Source organism: Mastomys coucha, unplaced genomic scaffold, assembly GCF_008632895.1.
Source record: "Mastomys coucha isolate ucsf_1 unplaced genomic scaffold, UCSF_Mcou_1 pScaffold7, whole genome shotgun sequence".
Lineage (NCBI taxonomy): Eukaryota > Metazoa > Chordata > Mammalia > Rodentia > Muridae > Mastomys > Mastomys coucha.
In genome coordinates, this window is record NW_022196913.1 from 83,349,979 (window position 1) to 83,375,977 (window position 25,999).

A 25,999-nucleotide genomic window follows, 5' to 3' on the forward strand; every position below is an offset into this window, starting at 1 on the left:
ATCAGCATTGTGAGATATGATTTTAGATCCAATTCTTGCTTTTCTGGTGTTTTGGGATATCCAGGACTGTTGCAGTGGGCGTTCTAGGTTCTAATGAAGCCAAGTTGTCTTGGTTTCTGTTGGTAGGATTCTTGCATTTGCCTTTCACCATCTCTTGATTTTTGGTGTTAGATGTTCTTAGTGTCTCTGGCTAGAGCTTGTCCTATCCCTGCCGCCCTGCAAGTCCCCTGAGACTCGTGGGGCCTGTGCCTCCCAGCTGACTGCTCCCTATGATTTTCTTTAAGATGTTTTCTAAGCCTTTCCTTCTTTTATTCCTATTATTCTTAGGTTTGGCCTTTTCCTAGTGTCTCAAATTTCCTGAACTTTTGTGTCATGAACTTTTCATTTTCTTTGACCGATGTATTAATTTCTCATATTGTATCTTCTACACCTGATATTTTCTCTTCCATCTCTTATATTCTGTTGATGATGCTTGTGTCTGTAGTTTCCTAGGTTTTCCATCTCCATGATTGGCTCAGTTTGAGTTTTCTTTATTGCTACTATTTCTGTTTTCAGTTCTTGGACAGTTTTATTTACTTATTTTACCTGTCGTGTATTTCTTTATGGAGCATATTCATTTCCTCTCTAAAAGCCTCTATCATCTTTGTAAGATTGGATTTAAGCTCATCTAAGTTAGGATATCCAGGGCTTGCTGTAGCAGGATAGCTGAGCTCTGGTGGTGTCATATTGCCCCGGCACTTGTTGCTTGTGTTCTTATCCTTTAGCCATCTAGTTTTCCCTGGTATTGATTGGATGATCCTGTTGCCAAAAGGATTCCCTGGGAAGTCAGGAAGAGCAATGGGTCAGACAATGGAAGAGTGGGGGTAACACATAGCTTACCTACACTGGTTGTGCCCCAAGTAGAAACCTAAGGATTGGTAGGAGATGGCTAGAAACTGGTTGTGCCTGGGTCCTCCACAGGCCATCCTGGGGAGCAAGATACTTTGGGTTTCTCACGTGGCTCCTCAAGATGGCAAGGTGAGCCCAGAGCCTGACAATGGAGGTCAGGGGATTGCATGTGTGCAACTCACCTCTGCTATTTTATCTTATTCTAAATGGTGTTTGTTCGTAAGAATTAAGATCCTTTTTATATTTCACAACAGAAATTTAGATAGCATGCCTTTCTAATTTATTTTTATTGGCTAACTAAAATGGTAATACGGTAGTTTAAGAAATAAAAAATTGAGAGTTGGGATATGGCTCAATGAGTCAGAGTTCTTACAGTGCAAGCATGTTTTTTAGGGATTTTATTGCTGTGATAAAAACACCATTACCAAAACTAACATGGGGGTGGGGGAATAAGTTTTTCAATGTAAAGTTATAGTCTGTCATGATGGGGAGTCAGGGCAGGAGCTCAAGGCAGAAACCAGGAGGCAGGAACTGAAGCAGAGACTAAGGAGGAATGTTGTTTACTGCCTTGCTCCTCATGCCATTCTCAGCATGTTTCCTAGTACAGCTCAAGGCCACTCTCCACAGTGGTCAGAGCCCTCTCATGTCAATCATTAATTAAGAAAACTCTTATGGGCCCATATTATGGTGGCATTTTCTCAACTGAGAATCCCTCTTCCCAAATTACTCTAGCTTGTGTCAAGTTGACATAAAACTAATGAATACACATGAAGATCTGAATTTCAATCCCCAGTATTCATATTTAAAGCTAGGTATGGCTAAACATGCTTGTAGCTTAGGGCTGGACTAGCTAAGGAGACAGGAAACTTATTATGGCTTGCTGACCAGGCTTAAACACAACTATTTCCAGGTTTAGGGAGAGACCTGGTCCCTAGCAGACAAAGCAGAAAGTGTAGGGCAGGGCATCCTTCTACTCTCCATCTTCCTTCCTCCACCCTCCTCTGGCCTTCATAGGTGAATATGCCTATAGGGATACACATACATGCATATGTACATACATACATACATACATACATACATACATACATGCACAGGCACATGCATGCACACACACACACACACACACACGGGGGGGAGGGGTGGTCATTGGACATGATCTTCTTGTCCTCTAAACTTTAGTTTTTCATGTGTATTTTACTTTGAAGATTTTTAACGATGTCGCAACTTTGATCTAAAGGAAATTTTAGAACAATGTTGATTTTACTTGTTGAAACTACTGTTATAAATAAACCGAGTACTGCATTTAGCCTGGCTGAGTTTGCTGTGAAATGCAGCTGGTCCTGGAAGACCACTTCCTTCCTCTCTCCATGCTAGGTGACGGCCCAGCCAGTTGAAAGGGCTGCATTTCCTGTGCACTACCTGGCCTTTGTGTCTTCACTCTCAGTGGTTGCTCAGCCAGTGGCAGCACAACCAGGACAACCCTTTCCTCAGCAGCCCTCAGTAAAGGCAGTAGATCCTGAGGTGAGTTGTAGCACTCATTTTCCTTGAGTGAAGGGTTTTGACTCTCTGGCAGCTTGAATAAAAGTTGCCAATATCTGTGGATGAAGTTGAACCAATACCTGTGTGTTGGGCCCTATTTGGCCCTGGTTTGGGCCTTAAGGACACACCCGAGCCTGGCTCGAGTTTTGTTAACTGTCTCAGTCACTTCCGTACTGGAGGGACTCAGCACAACCTGCTTAAGCCTGCGTTTGCCTAGCTCCTGCTGACATAGAGTAACTTTGTTGGCTCAGTCAGTCACTCCATGCCCTTTGTCAACTTTCCCCTCTTCCTAGTCATCTCACCTCAGCAGAAAACTCTACCTCCTCTCTCAGCCCTTTATAAAGAGAAGATTGATACATTAAAACAAGTTCTTGCTTTGACAGACTCTCTGCTTGGGGTGGTTATTCTCCCGAGGCAGCAGATCGGAGCCTCGACACTCACCATCCTGCTCAGCCCGGAGAGGTTCAGCTGGACAGGGTTCTCTCCCTCTCGCCTGGTTCTGCCCAGCACCTGTGGATAGCTTCTTCTATTTACTGTTTCCCAAATGTTTCTTTAAAAGGAATGTGCTTCTCTGTTCATGTTTAAGACCAGTTTCTGTGAGGTTAGAAGCTTATGTAGATTTTAAATTTGTAATAGACATTTACAAATAGTTCATCTTTTTGGGTGAGCTATGACAGGACCTTTGTTATAATTCTCCTCTGCTATTTTTTTCTTGAGGGTAACTGTGTATCAGTTGGAATTACATCACTTACTTTGAAGGCTATCCTAAAGGACTCCAGTAACAACCAAGTTGGTGGCCTTAGTGGAAATACAACAATTCCATTTAGCACCTGTTGGGCCAACTATACAGACCTCACTCCTCACAGAACAGGTAAATGGACTATATTATATCCTCATATATCTCTACAGTAAAGCAAAGTGCATTTTGAGTGGACAAAATAACTAAATTCTTTGGTCAATAAATTGTAAAAACCAGAATGCTACAGCCTGCTTTTTCTGAATATAGTCTCCCTTATAAAATGCATTTAATATACAAAAATAAATTAAAATAGTAGTAGAAGAAATTTATTTATTTTACCAAAGAAAAATAACTTTTTTAATTTGTTACTATAACTTATGATTCCATTTGTATAAATATTAATTGTCAAATATGAGTCCCTTAAATGTTGGGCTCTCTTCTTTTTCCCATTAATTCATTTATTTATTCATTTTACATCCCAATTGTAGCCCCCTTTCTCCTCTTCTCCCAGTTCCACCCTTTAAGCCCCCTTTCCCCATTCCTTTATCCCCTTCTCCTGAGAGAATAAGATCCCCTCCATCCTGGTACCAAACTACTTTGGCACATTAAGTTGAATCAGAACTAGGCTCTTCCTCTTTACTGAGGCCATACAAAGAACCCCAGCTAGGGGGAAGGGGACTGAAGGTGAAAGAGTTAAATTTGAGACTTGTGCTGGCTAATGAGAAAATTGCAGGTTTGAAGAAAAACACAGTGGACCAAGGTCGAATATGTCCAAATAAGCCTGGGCAAAAATAAGCAAGCTGTTACTAACAGGCCAAAAAGATATAGAGGAGAAAGCATGCAAGGACATGTCTGGGCAGACACTGAGTAGTGGGCCATCTGGTCCTCTTAGATATGGTTTAAGGTCAGATGCTCTGTTGACTCAGATTAACACCAATCTTAGGAATTTTCCACTCTGTTCTGCACGTACTAGTTAATATTTGAACTAGCCAATCATGTATAAGTATGCTAATTCCTTTGTTCCCCCAGACCTTTTTCTTATATAAACCCCTAACCCTGAGCCTCGTGGTCGATTCCACTATCTCCTGCGTGAGATAGGTGTGGTGTCGGCCCAGAGTGCTCCGAAAATAAAACTACCTTTTGTAATTACATCAAGATGGTCTCTCGTGATTCCTTGGGTGCACGTCCTCCCGAGATTTGAGTGGGGGTCTCCCCACAGGGGTCTTTCAAAGGCAGGCAACAGACTCCAAGTCACAGAGCCCCTACTCCAACTGTTAGAGAATTCATATGAAAACTAAGCTTTAATCTCTGTGGACCCTCATGGGCCCAAGTTAGTTAACTCTGTAGGGTTTTTTGTGGTGTCCTTGACCTCTGTGGCTCAAGATGTGCAGAAATAAAAGTGGAGCAGGGATTGAAGGAATGGCCATCCAATGACTTGCCCAGCTTACCCTACTTGATGTCTACCCCATGGGAGGTAGCCAACACTTAACACTACTAAGGAAATTCTGTTATGCTTACAGACTGAAGCCTAGCATAATTGTCATCTCAGAGGCCAGAGAGGCTTCATCCAGTAGCTGATGGAAACAGATGCTGAGAAGTTTAAACATAATTTGAGATTATATATTAAAAAGACATGACTTATATTCTTTTCTTGTCTGTTATTGCTCCATATTTTCTCACTAAATATATTTAATAGCAAAAATTAATATATGCCCTTTTCATTTAAGAAAAGGTACACTTGTGGTACTTTAATAATCTACTCAAGAATTCAGAGTTGAGCTGGGAAGTTGGCTCTAGAGTTTATGCAATCTAATGGAAAGGAGAAAATATGTACACATGTTGCCTTGAGTTCCACAAACCAGTTGCTGTAGAGAATCCTAAGTTTGTTTCCTGTTGCTACGATAAACACCACTACCTGGCTATATAGGGGAGGAAAAGGTCCTTTCAACTTATATGCCCAGACAATAACCTATCACTTAGGGAAGTCCAGGCAGGAGCTCAAATCAGAAACCTGGCACAGAAGTCATGGAGGACAACTTCTCTTACTCACTTACTCTCTGCTTACTCTGCTGGCTTTTTGCACATCCCAGATCGACCTGCCTAGGGAAAGAACTGCATCTCATGCCTGTGGTTAGATGCAGACTTAACTTCTGAGAACTTCTTAATTCCTCTCTGTACTCAAACTATGACACTCGACTCCGTTTACAAAAATACTTCATTAGAAATTAGTCATGAACTTGAAGCCAATAAAAAGTGGGAACTAACTGATCAAGAACAGAGAAGGCAACCATTACGATGTTTTTCACTCCTAGGAAAAAATTATAAAATTGAGTTTGTCCTGGATAATGCTGTTCATGTGGAATCTAGACCCTTCAGCCTGTCAGCACAGACAGTCCCTGGTGGCAGCGGAAGTAGCAGCAGCAGTGGCAGCAGCAGCAGTGGCCACAGCCAAGCACCCTCTTTCGGGACACCTGTCCAGACACTGGTTCTCGTAGCAGGGTGTCTCGTAGGAAGACTGCTGCTCTTGGAAGTACTTATGGCTGCCGTTTTCATTTTGAACACAACCATAGGTGAGTGCAGTTGCCATTCATTCTGTATGTAACCTTATGTCTCCAGGTTCACAAGGAACCAGCAGCAAGTATTTCCTGAGCAAAAGCTCTTTGCACAGCAGTTGCGTCTGGCACCACTGGAGGGGCAAAGAGAAGTACAAGTTCAATGGCAGACAAGATCATTCTATGAAACTGATATTGCTGTTGTGTGTTGTAATACAAGAATGTGGGGGTTAGAGAGATGCAGATAATCTCAAGAACTCTTGTAACCCAAATGTTACAAAGGGCCAAGGAAGCTTGAAATGGTTTATGCAACTAACCAGTTAACTAAGAAATTCCAGAAGTGGTCTGGTTTCTGCCACAGCAGAGTCAAGGACTCCAGCTGATCTTTTTCTACCTCTTGGCTCTGTTCTACCTAGTGATAACTCCAATGTTACTCTGACTCCTCCTAATCTTTGTGGCAAAGGTCCTGATACACCTATATTTATGTTATACGATCCAGCAGCCAACGCAATACACAGATTGTAGCTGCCCAGCAGCCCCATAGAACTGGGTACCTGAAAGGGAGGCTGGAAGTGAGAAATGGAAATGAGGCTGGTGAGAGAAGGATGAAGCCAAGACAAAGTTTTCTGATCAAGTTTAATTTTCAGGTCTGTGTTTATATAGGGAAAAACCCACAGACCCATCCTTTGTTTCAGCTGGACAATATTACAAAAAACTTCCAAAGAGGTTGGAAGTCTCCACCCTAGGTGGGCTAGGTCGGTGGAAGACTGACTGTGGCAAACAGTTAAGGTCTGTTTAGCCTGCTCAAGGCTGGGGGAAGGGCACCACAGACACTCTCCTCAACAGATCTTACAGCCCAATCCCACAGCCAAGTCACTGAGCTGGACTGAGACACAAGCTTATCTGAGAACCAGTAACTGTGGCCATGGAGCTCTCATTGGCTTGGCTTGAGTAACATCAAGGTATGACCTGCTGAAAATGATGCTAGAAGCAGATGTGACGGGTAGACAGATAGTGAACTGGAAGAGATTAAAAGAAAAGGAAGTCTTTTTGATCTACAATAATTCTAAATGGTGTTGAATGTCACTCATGAGTAGAAAATGAAGCCTGGGAGTGTTGCATAAAATTTCTACAATTTATACAGAGAAGAAAAATGAGGAGCAAAGAGAGATGTGGGTGTAGGAAAGGGTCTATTTTCAACTAAATGTATTCAGCACTGAGTCCTCATATACCACTTCCCCACTGTTAGCATCAGGGCCTCCAAAGCCCAAGACATCACATGGGCGGGCCTCACAGACCTGTTGCCAGGGCAACAGCCACCATATTCACAGAATCCATTGGGCTCACCTTCCACCTTTACCTGTGGCCACTATGTCAGAACCCACATATATACATACATACATATATATACATATACATACATACATAACATATATACATACACATGTATATACATACATATATACACATACCTATATATACATACATATATATATGACCCTTTCTTACACCCACATCTCAATAGACCCTTTCCTACACCCACATCTCTCTTTGCTCCTCATTTTTCTTCTCTGTATAAATTGTAGAAATTTTATGCAACACTCTCAGGCTTCATTTTCTGCTTATGAGTGACATTCAACACCACTTAGAATTATTGTAAATCAAAAAGACTACCTTTTCTTTTAATCTTTTCCAGTTCACTATCTGTCTACCTGTCATATCTGCTCCTAGCATATGTATATATATGTATGTATATATGTGTACGTATATATAGGTATGTATATATATGTATGTATATATATGGAGCGTTCTTCCCTCGCTCCCTTCCTCTCTCTCCCTCCTCTCTCTCTGCTCCCCTCTCTCCCTCACAGTTAAACCTCTTACATGTCGAACTGTTTGGGCCCAATGTGTGGTATGTCCTGACGTGAGCCTCTGTTCTAACATATCACCCACACCTATCTCTTCTCAGTTACTGATAGCATCCTTTCCTGACCCCTCTGGTTCATATTTAGACTTTATTTTTTTTCCTTTGAACTCTACATTCATCATGAACTGTTCACCATCTTCATCAGATCAAAATGCATTATATCATCTGTTTATATTCAAAGTCTTCTCACTGTATTCTCTTTTCATTCACTGTATTAGCTTCTAAAACTTTTTTTCATGAACTTGTTTACTTTAATCTGTTAAGTTGTCATTAGATTTCACTTTTTAAAGCACAATATGGTGATAACAGTCTTTGGTTTCAGACCCAGAATAAGCAGCTAAGGTCCCTATTTAACATATCAAAGCCGACCTGGCTTCCAGGTTCTCCCAGCATCCCTCAGTCCCTACCTGTGACAGTGCATGGATGGCATACACAACCTTCCAACCCAGGGGCTGATCTTTCCCTTCCCCAGAGGCTCTTCCCTATGTAATCCAGACATTTTGGTCTCTTTCTTTCTCTCTTTCTCTCTTTCTCTCTTTCTCTCTGGATATCTCTCTTTGTGCCTACCCCATGCTGTCTCTCTGTCTGCATGGCCTCTTCACATGATGCCATTGAACCCACCTGAGAGTTACCAGCAAATAATCTGCCTTTTTACTCACAATTCAGCCTGAACTGGCTTATTTTGTTGGCAGAGATCTATTAAACTATTACTGCCAAGCCTCACTATACACGAAATGCAATCAAGACCAAAGACTCAGGAACAGTTTTAAAGACTGACGTCATGTTCTAAATTCCAAGGCTGACAACTATATAGCCCAGTGCTAGACTTTTTAGCATGTGTAAGGCCTTGAGTTCAACCTCAGTACCAAAAATAAGCAATACATAAATAAATTCATTCAGTCCACTCTACATACTCTCCATCTAGACTATATTCTTCTACTTCTCAAGTCCTCCTACCTCTTTCAGCATTCTCTGAGGTTGGCTCAAAATCAGCTTCCTCTAGTCAACTTCCCTTTTCCTTCCCATACTGTGTAACATTTTCCCCAATTCCTTGATTTTTTCATTCATATAATTGCCAGAGACTTTTATATGCTTGCATTGAATTTACATTCAAAATATATTTTTCATTAATCAGCTAATGTAGTATGGGTACCGAAATTGCACTTGAATTGATATTAACTCTTCAAAGAGGAGTAAGCCCTTAGCTCTGACTTACAGTAGAAATGTTAAATAGCCAGGGGCATAAAGGGTTGGCAAATATTAATCGTTTATAATTGATGTAAAAGATTAAAATGAAGAGGAAGCATCACATAAGGAACACTTTTAAAACTGAAGAAAAGCTGAAGTGGGACAGTAATTTCAACTACTGAATTATTGAAATAAAAATTTCAAGACTGGATTTTAAATGTGGTGTAAAGGAAGCCAGGATGGGCGAGCAGGCATTGTGATGCTTCTTCTAGGAGTAACAATAGCAAGGGAAGGCTGAAATCAATGCCAGTAACTGAATGGATTATCTGCTAGTGGCAAGACCACTATTGTCTTCTCACAGCTGAATACATAATGGAAAAGGGAGAAGGAAGTGGGGATGAAGCTGAGGGACCTTAGGAGTGTCTAGGTAAACAACAGGCAAGTGGCACAACTCTGCTTTATGTTTGATGTTGTGTCTCCAGAATTTTAATACAAGAACAGATTTTTTTTTTCAAAAAATTTTAATAGTACAACAAATGCAATTTAGAAGTCCATTGGTTTAGTGCATTTTGTGACTGGTAATCAAATGGCTTGATTTTCAATTATCTTTCAAAGTCACCTTGACTGTCCCTCACAATTTTTGATATTTTGCCAATTTAAAAAATTATATTTTCAATTAGTTTATATAGTTATTGAGTCTTTCCCATGAGTTTTTCAAAAAAAAAAAAAGTCAATGGCTTCCACTTTGCTATTAAATAAACATTTATAATTAACGTGAAAGTTCAATTCCCATAATGCATTGAAACACTAGGTTTTTATGACTTTTTATTGTGATTTAATAGTTTACTTTTAAGAGAATCACCCCCACTCTACTAAATAAAATTGCAAACATCTACTGTTGGGTTAAAAAAATAAAATAAAATAGGGAAGGAAGGAATATGTTTGGTGGAGGCATGGTATGTTGTGGGGGAAGGGGGTGCCTCTGCAGGCCCGTGCTGGGGCATCCCTTCTCCCTGAGGTACCTGTCATATGATGGAATATTATAGAATAGAGTTTATTTAAGGCATAGAGAGGGGAATTGAGAGGGTAGTAGAGACAGAGAAAAAGAGGAAGAGAGAGAGAGAGAGAGGGAGAGAGAGAGAGAGAGGAGTAGAAGACAGCCAGAAGACAGCCATGAGCACATGGAGAGAGAGGGGGAGGAGAGCGGGAAGAGAAGAGGAAGAAGGTAAGGGAGCAAGAGAACAGGAGAAGGGAAGAGAACAAGAGACTGAGGAGGGGCAAGCAGCCCCTTTTATTGTGAGTCAGGCACACCTGGCTGTCACCAGGTAACTGTGGGGCAGGGCCTAGACTAAATGCCAACATCTACAAAGACCACCAAAAAAAGGTATATGTATCATAACTCTATATGCATTTTCACCAAGAAAGTATTATTGATTTTAATGCAAAATTTGTAAGTTTTGAAATGATCATAAAATGTTACTTTTACCTTCTTAGCCAACCCATGAAATATTTTAAAGGTTAAAATTAATGACACACATTTTAATATATACAATATATCATTATTCCTCCTTTTAAAAATATATGACTGTCATTTTTCAGGAAGCAACTGAAGTGCCCTACAGAAGAACAAGTTGAAAACAAAACTGGAATACTACTGATGCATCAGCTACTTGGCTGCACAACAAGAAAAAGCCTACAGAATTTTCAAGGAAATATTGCTAAAATATTTTTGTAATATTTGACATGTAATTATTACATTTAGTCAAAAAATTTTCAGGTTTCCTCAAAATACAAAGGTTTTTGTTGATTCCTTATACTTGTATGTTATTATTTCATTAAAAGTTACAGCAGTCTCAGATGTGATAGTCCACCCTCCAGGATGCATCAAAGCAGAGAATCCTTTAAGAAGTTGAAGGAACCAAGCTCTTTAACTGATGCTAAAGTCTTTAATCCTAGTGTTGAGGAGTCAGAGGGGTATGTCACAGTGGACACCAAGCCACACTGGGCTACACAATGAAACTGTCTCAAAAACAAAACAGGCAAACAAAAAGCAATCAAAATAATCAACCTTTTCTGTTGTTCTGTGTACTTCATGAAGTTCAATTTACCAACAGGCTAAGTCACTGAACTTACTAGAAGTCTCAGTGGGAAGATTGTTCTAGATCTTCATCAGGCTGAGCCAGCCTTTCAGGTCTGCTGGTATTCTAGGAATTCCAGAAGGAAAGTATGTTCTCTTGGGGGTCCCTAAATGAGCTATTCAATCATATCTAAATTTAGCTTTAGTTTAGCCCTCATTCCTGTTTAAAAAGGTCTCTACTGAGCATGTGACAACAAAAACCTTATTTTCCAAGAGGATACATTAGAGGATACAGAAAGTCACAGATTAATAAAGTTACCCAAAAGCCCTCATACTGTTAAAATGCAACTTTTACTCAGGAAATGTTAAAGGGAATCATTAACTTGTTATAACATGCAATAATGGCGTGGTAGCCATATTTCTGTCAGGTCCACATGGAGCTTTCTAAAATGGAAAGTTCCTATTTGGGACCGTTGATAGAATTCTACAAAACCCAAGCTTTTGTTCCCTGTGTACCATCCCCTCTGAACCATCTCCCGGTGTATTCACCCTCTGATCACTATTAGACATCCTTGGAAGTGAAAGAGAAGAGAGATAAGGTTTGGGAAAGAGGCACCCTTCTGTCAGTGCAACTGAGGAAATTTTCTTTGTTCTCTTAGTCATGGTGATGTATCTTTAACCAGATACAGAAACATAAAATTTGACTAAGACAAAGTAAGTTCAAAGGGAGATCACCACACAAATATGTAACATATTTCAAAGCAAGTAGCCTAAAAGCATAAAGATTAAAGGAAGAATGTTTTTCAAGACCAGATCTTTTGAGAAACCACATTTCAAAACAGAAAGGGTAAGGCGATCAGCTTCTAATTCCAAGCCAAGAGAAAAGAGCTTTCATTTGACACATGGAAAACTTAATATGTGTTCCTGAAGTTCAGTGTATACATTGGAAGAGTATATGGACCAAAAATAAAGGCTGTAGCAGGTTTGGGTAGTGAGGGGCAGAACTTACTCAGTACAACATCACAACATCTTCTACATGCACAGGATGAGCTATGCACCTCTCTCTATATATATATGGATAGATGGATTAATAGATATAGATGATATTGCTATAGCTATAGATATAGATCACTGCGAGAGGTTGGTGAGGGAGGGTCCAACAATGAGAAACATTGCTTAGGAAGGCTGCCTAAAAGGGAACGTGACCAGAGGGGAAGCAGGCCAATGGATGACTAGAAGCAGTAGAAAAAGCTCAAGTCAACGGCTGGAGTAGAACGAGTCATAACTTTATGAGAACTGTAGGTAAGACAGTCCTTGACAAGAAGGTTTAAAGAAGATACATGAAAGCCCTGTGACAAACACTTGCTGTGTCAAAGAGTATGACTGGTACTTGGTCTTACATCACTGGGTAACTGAGCATTTTTGTAGTCCCTTCAGCCACTTCCCTGACAGCCTGGGAAGCATCTGGTTAAGATGGGGTTGAGGAGGCCAAACCACTGATATTCCATGCTGAGACTTCAGGTTGGGCTTTCTAAGGCAAGTCTGATTTACTTTCCATTCCATGATACTTCCTTTCTGTTAGAAAATTATATCTCTAGATTTGTAATTTACCATCTCCAGGAAAAACAAAAGTAATAAGAGTCAAAAGATTGGTACCATATGTAGATCTTTTTTCACATAAGTTTTAATTTCACCCACTGGAAATTTTTGGTCAGTTTTTTTTTCTGTAGACCTTTGCAGAAGTTTTATAATGTGATGCTTGGCAAGAAAGAAGATTTCTAAAACCTGTCTTCTTTGACAAAGACTTTTTAAAAAGCTACTGATTTAGCTGTTGTTGGCTCTCGAATTTTTGGTTTTTAAGAACTTTCTAGAATTGTCATATTACAATCCCATTGTAGATTATAATAGAAAAACCACAAATTAATAACTTTTTTATATTTTCCCAGTTTTAAGGAATCCATAGGCAGTACAGCTTCATAAATCTGTATAAATTCATATAGTAGTCCCCCTTTCTTTTAAATTCCTTGCTTTTAAATATTTTTTCTGAGATTTTTGCTTTAGAAACTGATACTTTAATAATTAAAATAATTTTACATATTAGAATGGGCTATTTTATTCAATTCCTGAAAAGAAAAATCACTCTGTGTATGAGAGGGTATGCTTATTGTGGGAATGTGCGCGTGCCCGTGTGTGTGTGTGTGTGTGTGTGTGTGTGTGTGTGTGTGCGCGCGCGTGCATGTGTGTGTGTGTGTGTGTGTGTGTATGCACACCCATGCATGTGTAAGTGTTGAGTGTTTTCATTACTGGCTTATGACTTATACTGAAAAGAGCAGCCAAAGAATACAATTTCTGTTTCCCAGGCAGGTCACAGTTATTCTGATTTTCCCCAACATCATTTGGCCTAACTTGTTTGAGAGTTAAGACTCTAGCTCTACCTCCATTTCAAAGCTGGTCCTGTCCTATAGTTAGGAGGAAACAACATTAAAAGGAAATACAGCCATGCCAGACTGGTATTCCTAGGTAGTCTGTTGGTATTAGATACAAGATGAAATGGCCAAAAAACAGCAACAACAAAACAAAACAAAAAAACCAACCAAACAAAAAACCCAACAACCAAGCAAACAAAAAAAACTTAAACAAACAAGGCTCAGAGAGCTTCTGGGTAGTTAAACTTACAGACATCCATGGAAGATACAGGCCTAAAAAGAGACCATGGAAACTCTCTGTACATTCTCATTTGTGTCTCTTGTAACACCCCTTATAATAAAGGTATATATGTATGTATCCCTAAGTTCTGTGAGCTACAGTCAAACCAAGGAAGAGGTTGTGGTGATCCTTACTCATAGTCAATTAAACAGAAACACAGATTGAAAAAGTCAGCTCAGGGACTTTGGGAAGGTCAGGGAACACTTGCTCCTCTGAAAGGGAGAGGCTAATTAACATTCCTCAGACCACAAGGTGAGAACAGACCTGTGGGTGGGGACACATTCCTCAGGACCGTTGCCCACCTTCAGACTAAGGGAAGTCCTTATCACTTCATTCCCTGAAGACCAATCAGTTTAAAAAGTCACACTGTTCTGCCAATCACATTGTGCCTAGTGGCTGCTGCCCTGAAAACTGTATAAAAGCTCACTGCTTTGTGCAGGGGTCACTGCCTCTCCTTCGGGTCTGGGACGATCCCAGTGCACTGGAACAATAAAATCCTCTTGCTTTTTGCATCGATCCAGGTTCCAAATAGTTCACTCAGGGGGTCTCTGGTAAACTAAGGCTCAAAAGAGTCTTACAAGCTAAGACAACCCAAAGGCTGGTGTGTACCCCTAACAGCTAAAATGAAAGAAGTAGTTTGGGGACCGAGTTTTTACCCTGGGACCTGATACTATCTCCAGGCAGAGAGTGTCAGAACTGAGTTAACTTCTGAGCCCAAGGGGGTGTCTGCTACAGAACCGATTGCTTGCTTAGTGTTTGGAGAAACAAAAACTCTACACATGTAGTGCAGAAAGTGATCTGCATTGTGAGTACATAGTTTAAGAGACATTGAGTCTCAATTTGTTGTTTCACACTAAGCACTGTTCTAAGATCTGAAAAAATGGCGATGATATCACTCTCATCATGATCTATGCAATGGCCAGGGAAGAGGAAGCAAGAGTATCTGCCTGCATTTTTCTATATCAAGTAAAATATTTATATTTTGTGATATTGTGTCTGATCTTTCTAAAAAGTTTCTTTGTATGGTCTCTGAAATGGTGCGTACATGGCTCATCTTGTTCTTGTCTTCATCGCCTTTCCTAGCACTGGAATAAAATATCCTGACAAAAGCAGCTAAAGGAAGGAAAGGGTTTTGTTTGTTTTCTTACAGTTTAGGGGTTCAGTCCCTCACACTGAGAAACCATGCTGAGGCATCCCTTCCCCCTGAGGTATCAGGTACAGGATGAGTATAGCATAGAGTATATTCAGGGCATGGAGAGGGGACTTGAGGGGGTAGTAGAGACAGAGAAAGACAGACAGGGTAGTGGGTGATAAGAAAGAGACAGAGACAGAGAGAGTAGACAGGGAGAGACAGAGACAGAGGAGTAGAGGCTGGCCATGAACACATGGGGGTGGGGGGACAAGAATGGGAAAAGAAGGGACAGAGTGGGGAAGAGGGTTAGAGCTAGAGAGCAAGAGAATAAGAGTGAGGAGAGGGCAGCCCCTTCCATAGGAAGTCAGGCAGTAAATAGTGTGGGGCAGAGCCTAGAGGAAATGCTAACACTAGTCCTCATCTTTATTTGAGGTAGAGTTTCTAAGTCCTTTGTAATAAATTATAGAAACAGAAATAACCTTATGACTTATCCCAAGAACTCCCCGTAAGACATAACTATACGCTTCTCTTCGCCCTTCACCCTGCTCTATTTTTGCTAATGAATGGTGCCAGATACATTTCAAATAAGTAGGACAAGCCAGTTATCAAGAAAACCCAAATCATAGGAGTATGGTTCCTTTACTGTGAATACTACATTCTTTTAAATGTTTTTGTTATTAATACTTTGAGAATTTCACACATGGATACAATGTATTTTGGTCATACTCACACAATTCTTTTCTTCAAAATATCCAAACTCCCTCAATATGTCCTTTCCCAACTTCATGGTTTCTTTCTTCCTCCTCCCTTTCCTGCTCCTCTCCTCCTCCTCCTTCTCTCTTTCTTCCTCTTCCGCTTTCTTCTTCTTTGTGAGAAAATTCTGCTAGTTAAGTTTGAAGTCTACCATTGACTGGATAGCCTCTTGGGGCTTGACAGGTAATGGCAGGGCTTCTCCTCTGACCTTGTCTGAGGAATTCTAATCCCCCACACCCACACCGCCTCTACCTAAGGAGTGTCACATAGCCTCAATTAGATTACAGGATCAATTTCCTTTCTCCTGATAAAACCTGTTCAACCAGTACCTGAGATTCCTGGAATGCTTCCCCATGCTAATGAGGCATTTTGGTGCCTTAAGCCCTCAGCCAGGGACCTTAGCCCATCCTAGATATTCTTACTCTCAGTCACCCAAAACTTTATAAGCTTTGAATCACTCTAAGAAAAGTTGATCTGCTTCCCAATAGCTGTTCCCTGCGTGGTCATTCACCATTAAGTACTTACAGGGCTTCCAAACTCATTCACCCTAAGTACTTACAGGGCTTCCAAACCCTTGCACATCATCTCTGCTCCCACTTCCCTCAGAGACTGTATTGGTCAATGATTCACGAGAGCAGGGAGATCCAAACTTCTTATTCTTTTTCTTTTCCTCTTCTTCCTCCTCCTACTCTTCTTTTTGTTCTTCATGGCTAGTCATAGGCACACAGTTATGTAGCCATTTACTAGAACACAGTCAGCTTTCCAGTGGCCACAACCCAAACAGCAAAAACAAAGAAGACTCACCTTTAGTAGCCATCAACTACGAACAGCACCTAAGCTTGAGCTCAAACCTGAGAGGCCAAACTTATTTTATCTTGGAAACAGCCTCCATCTTAAATGAAAAAAGCCTGAGAACTTGACCTTCAGCAGAACTCAAGCTGTAAGTACCAGGAAGGACCCCACGGCTTGTTCTTGGCCCACACCCGAGAGTTACTCCCTAGCTACGTCCTAGCAACAGTCAATCAAAGATTAGTCTGATTGTCTCAGATGAACTTTCAGACCTTTTGTGGTTGTTCATGGTTTTGCTTCAGAATACACACTTGTCCTCTTACAATAGTTATTCTATTAGATGCTTGCCTGGCTGGATAGCCCCTCGCTTGCTCCCATTGCTATAAAATCTTGCCCTGCTGAGGGTTCAAGGGAGCTCCACCCTCCTGCCCTGTTCTGTCAGAGTTGGGTTGGAGGAAAGCCCAAGCCCGAGCTTGTAATAAAAAGACCCTAATGTGATTGCATCGGAAACAGCTCCTTGGTGGTATTTTGGGGTTCCTAAACACTTCCAGGCTTAACAAACCTCCTTCCATTTATGCTGAGATTTTGAGTGACTTATTTTATACAGGTTTTGTGTAGGTAACCACAGACACCGTGAATTCTTTTTTTTTTTTTTTTTTTTTTTTTTTTTTTGGTTTTTCGAGACAGGGTTTCTCTGTGTAGCCCTGGCTGTCCTGGAACTCACTCTGTAGACCAGGCTGGTCTTGAACTCAGAAATCCACCTGCCTCTGCCTCCCAAGTGCTGGTATTAAAGGCGTGCGCCACCACTGCCTGGCCGCATGAATTCCTAGAGGCAACAGATACGTATGACATCTCCAGGAGATAACGTTTTAGAGCTTTCTTCCCAACTCTTTGGTTATTATTTTTTTGACGTTGTTTCTTCCCCTATGATGTCCTGCGCTTTGGGGATGGGTGTGGGGAATGTTATGGGTGATTCCTTTAGGGAAGAGCACATTAACTTACTAATTTTTAATACTTTGACCAGGTATGAGTCTGAATTGACTGTTGACCACTGGAGAACAAAGTTGAAAGCAGCATAGATCTGGAGGTATGAACATAAATATTTAGAAGGTAGCAAAAGAACATGCTATTTATCAAATATAACATCAATAGGTTCCTTCCTAGGGTCTATAACCTGTTGAGGTGTGAGATTTTGGGCAGGCTTAATTTATAATACCAGGGCTGAATTCCCTCTTGTGGAAAAGACCTGAAATACAATCAGAATATGATTGTTTACACTATAATAGACATTCTATTATTGCTTTAGCAGACACATTCTGTCTGACAAGTCAGTATTGCAGCCAGTAGAGTCCAGTGACAGGTACTGATATCTTTTCTTCTCTGGTGTTGTGATCAGGACCTTCTAGCACTATGAAACCTAGATGCAGGAAGAAAGTTTCACAGTCAGTTCAAAATTGGTTTCAGAATGTTCAGCAACCAATGTGTTTGGTGCTTTTAACAACAGGATCATATTTTTTGGTTATGTTGGGCAGCTAAGAGAGAGATACGCTTTGTTGTACTGGAGACCTCTGGCTTATCAGTACCACCAAAGCAAGCTTCCCAGCACTGCTCTGCCATGAGCAGGAGGCAGGGTCAGCTCTCCTGCTCTCCTGCTCTCCAGCTGGCTCACCTACACCCACTCCACCAGAGCCAGCACTACTGTGCTGTCCAGGCAAGGTACAGGCCTGCTCTGCCGAATGTTGCAGCCAATGAGGGGCCACCGCATGGCAGATGAGTGGCAGGTCCATCTCTCCCATGCTTATGTCCTTGGGCCCCCTTGCCTGTACTCCCTGCCAGGAAGGCCTGCTTTCCGGAGTACTGCATCCAGTGTGAGGTAGGGCCAGCTCTCCAGACCATGACACCAATGGGGGGCAGGGCCAATCCTGCCCAGTCCCAGGACATCCATGCTCTTCAAGCATTGCTCAGACCAGAGATATCCTCATGGTCTCTAGTGGTATTATGAGCTATGCACATCAGTACAGACCACTTGATAGCACGGGGACTTCACCATAACCTCAGGCAGAAGGGTTGACTACTCAAAACAGGGTATTTCTCTCCTCCCTAGAGTCTCCAGGTTCATCTCCCTTCACAGTGCTCCAATTGTTTTGCTTCACTTTCTCTCCCCTCTGTCCACCACCCTGGCACATTGAAACATTGAAGTGGCTTCTGTTGCAGGTGTGGCATGGTGCTGGTGAGCCTCTGGGTGACCTCTTCTGCCAGTATTGCAGGACTCTGTGTGTCTACAGCCTACCAGAGCCATGTGACAGCAGGCAAGTGTCCGAATGTTTGGATGTCTTTCCCTACCAGCTTAGCATGGCATGGCGTTGGGCAGGTCTCTTATGTCTTCCTCCTCCTGAGCTGCTCACCATGGTGGCAGGCAGAGTCTTTGTATGTCTATCTTGCTGTGTGGCAAAGAGCAGCTCTGTAGGTTTCTTTTCCCACTCGTGCCCCGAGGTATGGGTCCACTGGTCTCTGGATGTCTCTTGACTTTACTTTTAACCTCCACAGCCCTGGGAAACTATAATGACCTCTTTGTCACGGATCTTAGCACAGCAGTCAGAGGTCCCAGGTCAAGGCACAGCAGGGTAGCATTTTTTTAATTAGTGATTGATGTGAGAGATCCCAACCATTGGGAGTAGGGCCACCCCTGGGCTGATGGTCTTGGATTCTATTAGAAAGCAGGATGAGGATTGGGGATTTAGCTCAGTGGTAGAGCGCTTGCCTAGCAAGCACAAGGGCCTGGGTTCAGTCCTTAGCTCTGGAAAAAAAAAAAAAAAGAAAGAAAGAAAGCAGGCTGAGCAAGTCATGGGGAGTTAGATAGTAAGCAGCATCCCTTCATGGCTTCTGCATCAGTTCCTGCCTCTAGGTTCCTGTCCTTTCTGAGCTCCTGCCCTGACTTCCTTCAGAGATGAACTATGGATGTAGAAGCATAAGCCAAATGAACCCTTTCCTCCACCAACTTGCTTATGGTGTTGCTTCATCATGTTGTTTCATCATAGCAATAGTAACCCAAATTAAGACATCTCTATACAATCCAAAGCAGAAATAGCTATACTTTGACTTGACCCAATCTGTGGTTGGTCAGGGAGTTCTTATCTACAGAGTCCACACTCATCAGTTGGCATTTTCAGCTTACTCTTATGGGCTCCACATATCACAAATACCCATTTTCCAGGGAAAGATACACTAGCATTTATTTATTCTGATTTCTCTCCAGACAACAGTCACATAAATTGTGTAATAGCAAAAAGATGTGCCCACCAGAAGACATACAGTAAGTGCCTGGATGCCTGTTGTTCTATTCACAGGGCCTAATATATTAAGGAATTCTTGAATATGAATATGAATCAATGATTGGATCCTAACGGAAAAGTTGTACCCCCCATGAATGTTATTTGTCCATGAATGCTGACTTTATTAAGAAGTTCCTCCAGGTTGAGTGTTAAATGAGGATTTGGCACACAGTATATCCTTAAGTGTAAAAGAAACTTTCTAAGTCAATTAACTAATAGGCTGAATAACAAAAACTTTCCTAAACTGTATTTTTTTTTAGATAAAAACATACTTTCCAAATATTATAGAAATTGTACTTCATCTTGATTTATAGCCCTAATGTTTCAAATAATACTGTATAAAATTCACACTTAGTTTTAGAGCAACTGGTTACAGTTGCTATGGCAATGGGATCTGTGCCTATGAGGAGAGAAAATAATTCCTTTTGAACAAGATATTTATGAGTATATCTGACTACATGACAAGAGCATTTTCACTGTTTTTAGAGCGATTCATGTATTTAGGCTGATGATGCTTTGTATATGTAAATTCTTCCTGAAAAGAAAAAATATATGTCTTAAAATTTTTAGTATTTTTTGTATGATTACAATCTGAACTTAAACCTTACTGATAAGAGGTTTAATTTTGATTATAATATTCATTATGTGAGACGAGTAGCTCTATCATATTAAACATATGGAACACCTAGACACATGTCTTTGACAAGACTGCTAATATGATATTTTCAAGGGGCAGAAGTGGGTGGCCAGAAGGAGGTTCAAAACCACAGTCAGAAATACACTCAGACCTTAAATAGCAACTATGAAGAGAAAACTTCCCAAATAGATTTGAACTGACAGACAGTGCTAACTGGATCTATGTATTTTAAAGGGGTTTAAATCATGAAGAAGGCTGCACCCAAGCATATTTATAATAAGCATACAGCAAAGCATGGAGCTGACTTACAGGGCGCAAACAAAACTCAAAACCACATCACAGGATGCTTACGTGTGCTGAAATGATGGGCTGCAGACACAATGGGTTGCCTTTGGCATGGATAACATTATGAGTAGTAACTAAGTCTGAGAGACAAGAGGACAGCTGCAGTGTTACAGCTCTGAACTCTGCACTTTCACTGCCTTTAAAGCAAAGGGCAGAGGATACGGGCCAGAGTTAATTTCAGGCTGCAGCTTCAACCCCTAATAATCCTGCTCCTTTTCCTTCTTAAATGATATGCTATTGGCAAATACGGCCATTGACGATGATGGAAAAAATCCACCTCTGTTTTCCTTGGAACCAGCAATCCAGTAGTGAGCTCAAGGTTTTACTGGATGTGACAGTGATAGGCTGGTCTGTCTGGAGACTTTCACTGATTTTTACCGCTAGTTCCAACACATTTCCACATCATGGCACTGAGTTTAGAAATAAATCCATGAGGAAAATTTTATTAATCTAATATTGTAGATATAAAAACTGAAGCTTCACACTGTTGAAGGTCAGTGCTGTCATGCTCAGCTTGCTGTATATAGCTGAAGTCTCTCACTGTGAGTTCACACTATTGTCCGGTTTGTAACCCGCATACAAGATAGATCATATTAGTATTCTATATTGTTGTATGGCAATCAACACATTTGCACTCGGACGTCATAAAAGTCCATAGATGTCTATATTATGCTCAGATAAAAATTAATTGAACTAAGAAGTAGCAAATAAATGTGGGATGGGCCAAGTGGTATTACAGCGCCCAACCATAATCCTAGACACAGAGTGAGAACTTAGCCTTCTTTCACTTTAATCTGTTTCTAGTAGAAAAAAGAAAAAAATGTACAAAATGTGTTATTTTCCTAAATTTCTATCCAGGCCTCTTCTGAAGAAATTGGCTAACCTAAACAACTGCTCTTAGCTCTCATGTCTTCCTGTACGGAGCAATAGGTTATTGTTCCTTGCAGTACAATGGGAGAAACTAAATGCTCCATGGAAAGTTAATTTTCACTTAATAACACTGAAGATTTTAATTTAATTTAATTTTTTACTTATTCACTTTATATCCCCCTCACTGCCTCTCTCCTGGTGAACCCCTCCAACAATCCTTCCCCCATCCCCCACCCACATTCCCCATTCCCTTCTCCTCTGAGCAGGTGGGGGACCTCCTAGGTATGCCCTCAACCCTGGCACTTCATGTCTCTGCAAGGCCAGGGAGTTTCCTTTCCCACTGAGGCCAGACAAGGCAGCCCAGTAGTGGAACATATCCCACATACAGGTAAGAGCTTTTGGCACAGCCCTAGTTCCGGTTCTTGACATGAAAGTCAAGCTGCTCATCTGCTACCTATGAGTGGGGAGGCCTAGATTCTGAACCACCAACCAAAGAACATACATACACGAGAAGTTTTTTTGTTTTTTAAGATGCTTTAAACTGTTCAGTTTGTTTATTAAACTATTAACCCTAAATATTAGTTATTAGATTTCAGAGCCCAGAACAAAGAGCTAAGGGGCATATTTTACTTACCAAAAAGGAACTGGCCTCCAGGTTCTCCCAGCATTCCTCAGTCCCTACATAACATACCCTGCCCCCAAGCCTGAATTTTCAGGTCATTAGCAGTGCTGTCATTCCCACAGAGGTTCTTTGCTATACAATCCAGACATTTTGGTTTCTTTTTCTCTCTCCCGACTCCCTTCCTTCTCTCTGTGCACACGTTTTCTCTCTTTCTCTTTTCCCTCTCCTCAGTGTCCCTTTCCATGGAGACTTCCCTGGTCTCCTTCCTTGGGGCCAGTGAACACACCCTTCCAAGAGCAGCTTCCCAGTAAACCCGTGTTTATATATATTTTATCCTGGCTTAAATTGGCTCATTTTAAACATCATCAGTGATCAAGAATGGTTAAACTTCCAGAATATTGACATTAATTCTTTTTATTTGTTTAAACTAACAAAATTTATTTTAAAATATACAACTCAGTATTGACATTTTTGAAGTCATCACAATAATTTATAATAGTTAAATGCCTCTTAAATATATGTGATAGCTTCTGGAACTAAAAGTTTCAGAAGTTTAAAAATCTATTTGGAACATTAAACATGATAGAAGTAGAATAGTCTCTTATGACATCCTCTCTGAAATGAAATTGAGACAAGTTCCTGATTAGACAGAAACCATTCCATCTCCAAGGGAGAATACCCATTATAACTGTGGCTTCATAGAATGGACACTCATTACTTTAAAATCAAATAAAATTCTCTAGTAGACAGACCAATGAAACAATCTACTAAAATTATCAAAAAAGAAAAATCTGTGCTCAAATATGCCTGCTCAGACTGTCACTCTATGATATGAGCTGCAAGCTTTTGTCTCACTTGATCAGGAAATAAATGTGAATTCATAATCTGTATTCAACCATGAACAGCTTCTCATTAATAAAAATCTATTAATGTCCAAGTTTTATCAGTGTGACAAAAAAAAATGCACCCTTTGGTGAAAATTCAGATATTGGGGTGGGGTAATGTAGAAGTACGGGACTCTGCCAACCTTTGAACAGGGTCAGTGCACCAGGTTCAACCCCAGCTGAAGAGCTTAACCAACGAAGACTCTCCCAAAGGGAGCCTGAGTAAAATCAAAAGGAGACAGATCAGAAGCTTTAAAATGTTTTTATGTTTAAAATGCAAACATTTTATGCACAGAACAGGCAGAATGAGCTAGACCCCATGGAGAAAGGCAATTCAGAAAAAGTCGTTTACTGGCAGTAATGATTATAGTCTATGAGTGTTTTCTAATGGTAATTTTAATGAACTGTGAATTCTAAAATCTCTTTGGTTCTTCCTACTTTACATCTGGTCATTCTCTTCTGCCTCCACACAAGATTTAGGCAATGGACAAAACTTAAAGTTGCACATTTCAAGAAGTAGTCCCCAGTGAGGGGTCCTGAAGTGTTGGCATGTAAGGTCATCAATGAGATTTAAAATATCCTCTTACAGGTATCTTACAAGTGAATTTGAATTGCAATATGCAGTTTTGTCATTATCTTAGGATCCTCATTGCTGTGATGAAATATGACCAAAGCATGTTCAGGAGGAAAGGGTTTATTTGTATTATGCTTTTACATCCATAGTCCATCACTGAAGGCAGTCAGGAGAGGAACTCAGACAGGGAAGGAACCTAGAGGCAGGAGGTGATACAGAGGCCATGTAGAAATGCTGCTTACTGGCAAGCTCCATGTGGCTTGCTCAGCCTGCTTTCTTATAGAAGCTAGAGCCACAAGCCCAGAAGTGGTCCCACCCACAATTGGCTGAGCCTTCTCACATCAGTCAATAACAGAATGATTCACAAGCTTGCCTACAGCCCTATCTTATAGAGGCATTTTCTCAATGAAATTGAGGCTCCTTACAGTTGCTTTCCTTTTGTTCTCTGTTGTGAAACATGTCCCCAGTCGCCAGGATTTCTGTAGAAGTATGTGCCTCCTTTGTGTTTTCAATTTAGAAATGGTGAATTATAAAAAATCATGAAAAGGAAGATTATCATGGGGCATAATAAGTAATTTAAAACAAAGATGTAAGTCATCAAATTTAAAAAAAAAGCTCATATTGGGATTTTGGGAAATCAAATATGGCAAAAATTATAGATTATTGGAATTTGGATAATATTAGATTGGATTGTAGCTAGAATACCTGTTTAGGGCACTTTGGAGGATTTATTTATTCATTTATTTATTTGATGTGGGGAAGTGTAGTTACTAAAAATGTTGCAGTTTTATGATAGTTGAATGGCTATTATCTATGATTGCTTGATATATGACTGACAGCACTGAAAGCATTGCAAGTAGTAAGTTCACTTAAGAGAAGCCCCAGATTAAATAATTCATGTTTACCTAGAACCAGAGAAAGACTCTTAAATTTCCTTTCTTCCTCATTGCAGCGAAAGCATACTAAATTGCTGACTTGGATTAGTGGCGCACACCAGGAATCTCAGAATATTGTAGAAGCTGAGGTGGAACAGGCTTAAGTTTTAGGATTGCAGAACCTTTCTCAAAGAAAATAAAACACAATAAATAGTAATAAAAATATGGAGCAGACTGCAGTGAAGACAATGGGGGTAAAATATTTCAGGTTAAATGGATAGATAGACAAATCATGGTGAGAAAGAAAGGCAGCTGAAACTTTAAAAAAGTATTGGAACGAAAGGCTAGTTGAGCAAGAATTCGAAAAAAACTGCTTTCAGTTTTTGGATATATCATAAATATAAATATATGCACACACACACACTACCACACTCCCTTACCAGCCACTTCCTTACAGTAGCTTCTTAAGGGTTCTTAGTCCACAGAGCAATAAACTCAGATTTTTACAAGCATACAAGATAGAAAAAAAAACATGAAAAGAATATATGTGTATATATACATATGAATAAATGTAGAAGTGAAACTGTCTAGAAGAACAAGGGTCTATGGGAGGTGGGATGAAAAAAGGGGGTAGGAGGAGGCGTCTGTTCAAGTTACAATGTATCCTTAAGTGAAAGTATTTTTTAAAAAGATTTATTTATTATTATATCTAAGAACACTGTAGCTGTCTTCAGACACACCAGAAGAGGGTGTCAGGTCTCATTATGGATGGTTCTGAGCCACCATATGTGGTTGCTGGGATTTGAACTCAGGACCTCTGGACGAGCAGTCAGCTACCCACTGAGCCATCTCACTAATCCTAAGTGAAAGTATTTTTATGGAACAAAGTAACTTTTACAATAAAAAGTAAAAGCAAAAAGCCAATCAAACAGCAGAAAAATGTCCGATCGCAAGAGAGAACCACAAAAAAGACAAGAGCTTGGTACAAAGGCTAACCCCCTTGATGCAGGACATAAGTAGGGACTTAGAGGAAACACCCACCTTACTTTCAGTTAAAAACTGGACTAAGATTTAAGTGGAGCAGGATAAACTCCTGAAGAGACACGTAAACGTCTCTTCATAATAATTATGCATAATAATTAGGGTCTGTCCTAGTCACACCCAAATCATTCTGAGACGGAGGGGTTTCTCCAAGGTTTCACAATCCAGATGCAGACAGGTTTAAGGATGGAACAGGAGGAGACTTGGTCACAGGGGAGACCCTCGTCTACAAGAGGAGAAAGGAGAACAACTTGGGAGGAGCCCAATCGCTCCAGGACAAAACAAAAAACAAAAAAAAGAAAACCTCAACCAACACCACACTACTAACAAAAGGCCAAAGAGCCAGCCTGGTCGCGACTAACCACGCCCCTATGCACTCATTGGCTTGCGGCTTGCACGTCCATGACGTACCTCTCCTCTACTGGGCCAGAAGTACGAGAGGGCAGAGTACGGAAGCGAGGGCCTGGAGACAGGCTCTGGGCGGGGAAAGGGCGGAGCTAGGGCGGGGTCCGGACGCTTTTTTTTTTTT

At 40.7% G+C, this 25,999-nt stretch overlaps 1 protein-coding gene and 1 long non-coding RNA gene across 7 annotated transcripts in view; one reads left to right on the forward strand and one right to left on the reverse strand.

The window, feature by feature from the left end:
- The window catches only part of Pkhd1l1 (PKHD1 like 1), a 165,167-nt gene extending 154,623 nt beyond the window's left edge, over positions 1-10,544 (forward strand). For 4 of the 6 annotated variants that reach the window (XM_031358649.1, XM_031358650.1, XM_031358651.1 and 1 more), the window contains 4 exons: positions 2,263-2,409; positions 3,145-3,298; positions 5,479-5,736; positions 10,433-10,544. In XM_031358649.1, the coding sequence (XP_031214509.1) occupies positions 2,263-2,409; positions 3,145-3,298; positions 5,479-5,736; positions 10,433-10,443 (570 nt within the window). In that variant the 3' untranslated portion in view covers positions 10,444-10,544. Of the gene's footprint in view, positions 1-2,262; positions 2,410-2,810; positions 3,029-3,144; positions 3,299-5,478; positions 5,737-10,432 lie in introns of those variants that run through there. The other 2 variants (XM_031358652.1, XM_031358653.1) reach the window with 2 other exon arrangements.
- A 13,160-nt stretch (positions 10,545-23,704) lies between these two features.
- On the reverse strand, positions 23,705-25,968 carry LOC116082283. The gene is made up of 3 exons (XR_004115230.1): positions 25,882-25,968; positions 24,460-24,611; positions 23,705-23,750 (listed from the first exon to the last, which is right to left on the reverse strand). It is a non-coding gene; the product is annotated as an uncharacterized LOC116082283 (long non-coding RNA).
- Between the last annotated feature and the right edge of the window lie 31 nt (positions 25,969-25,999).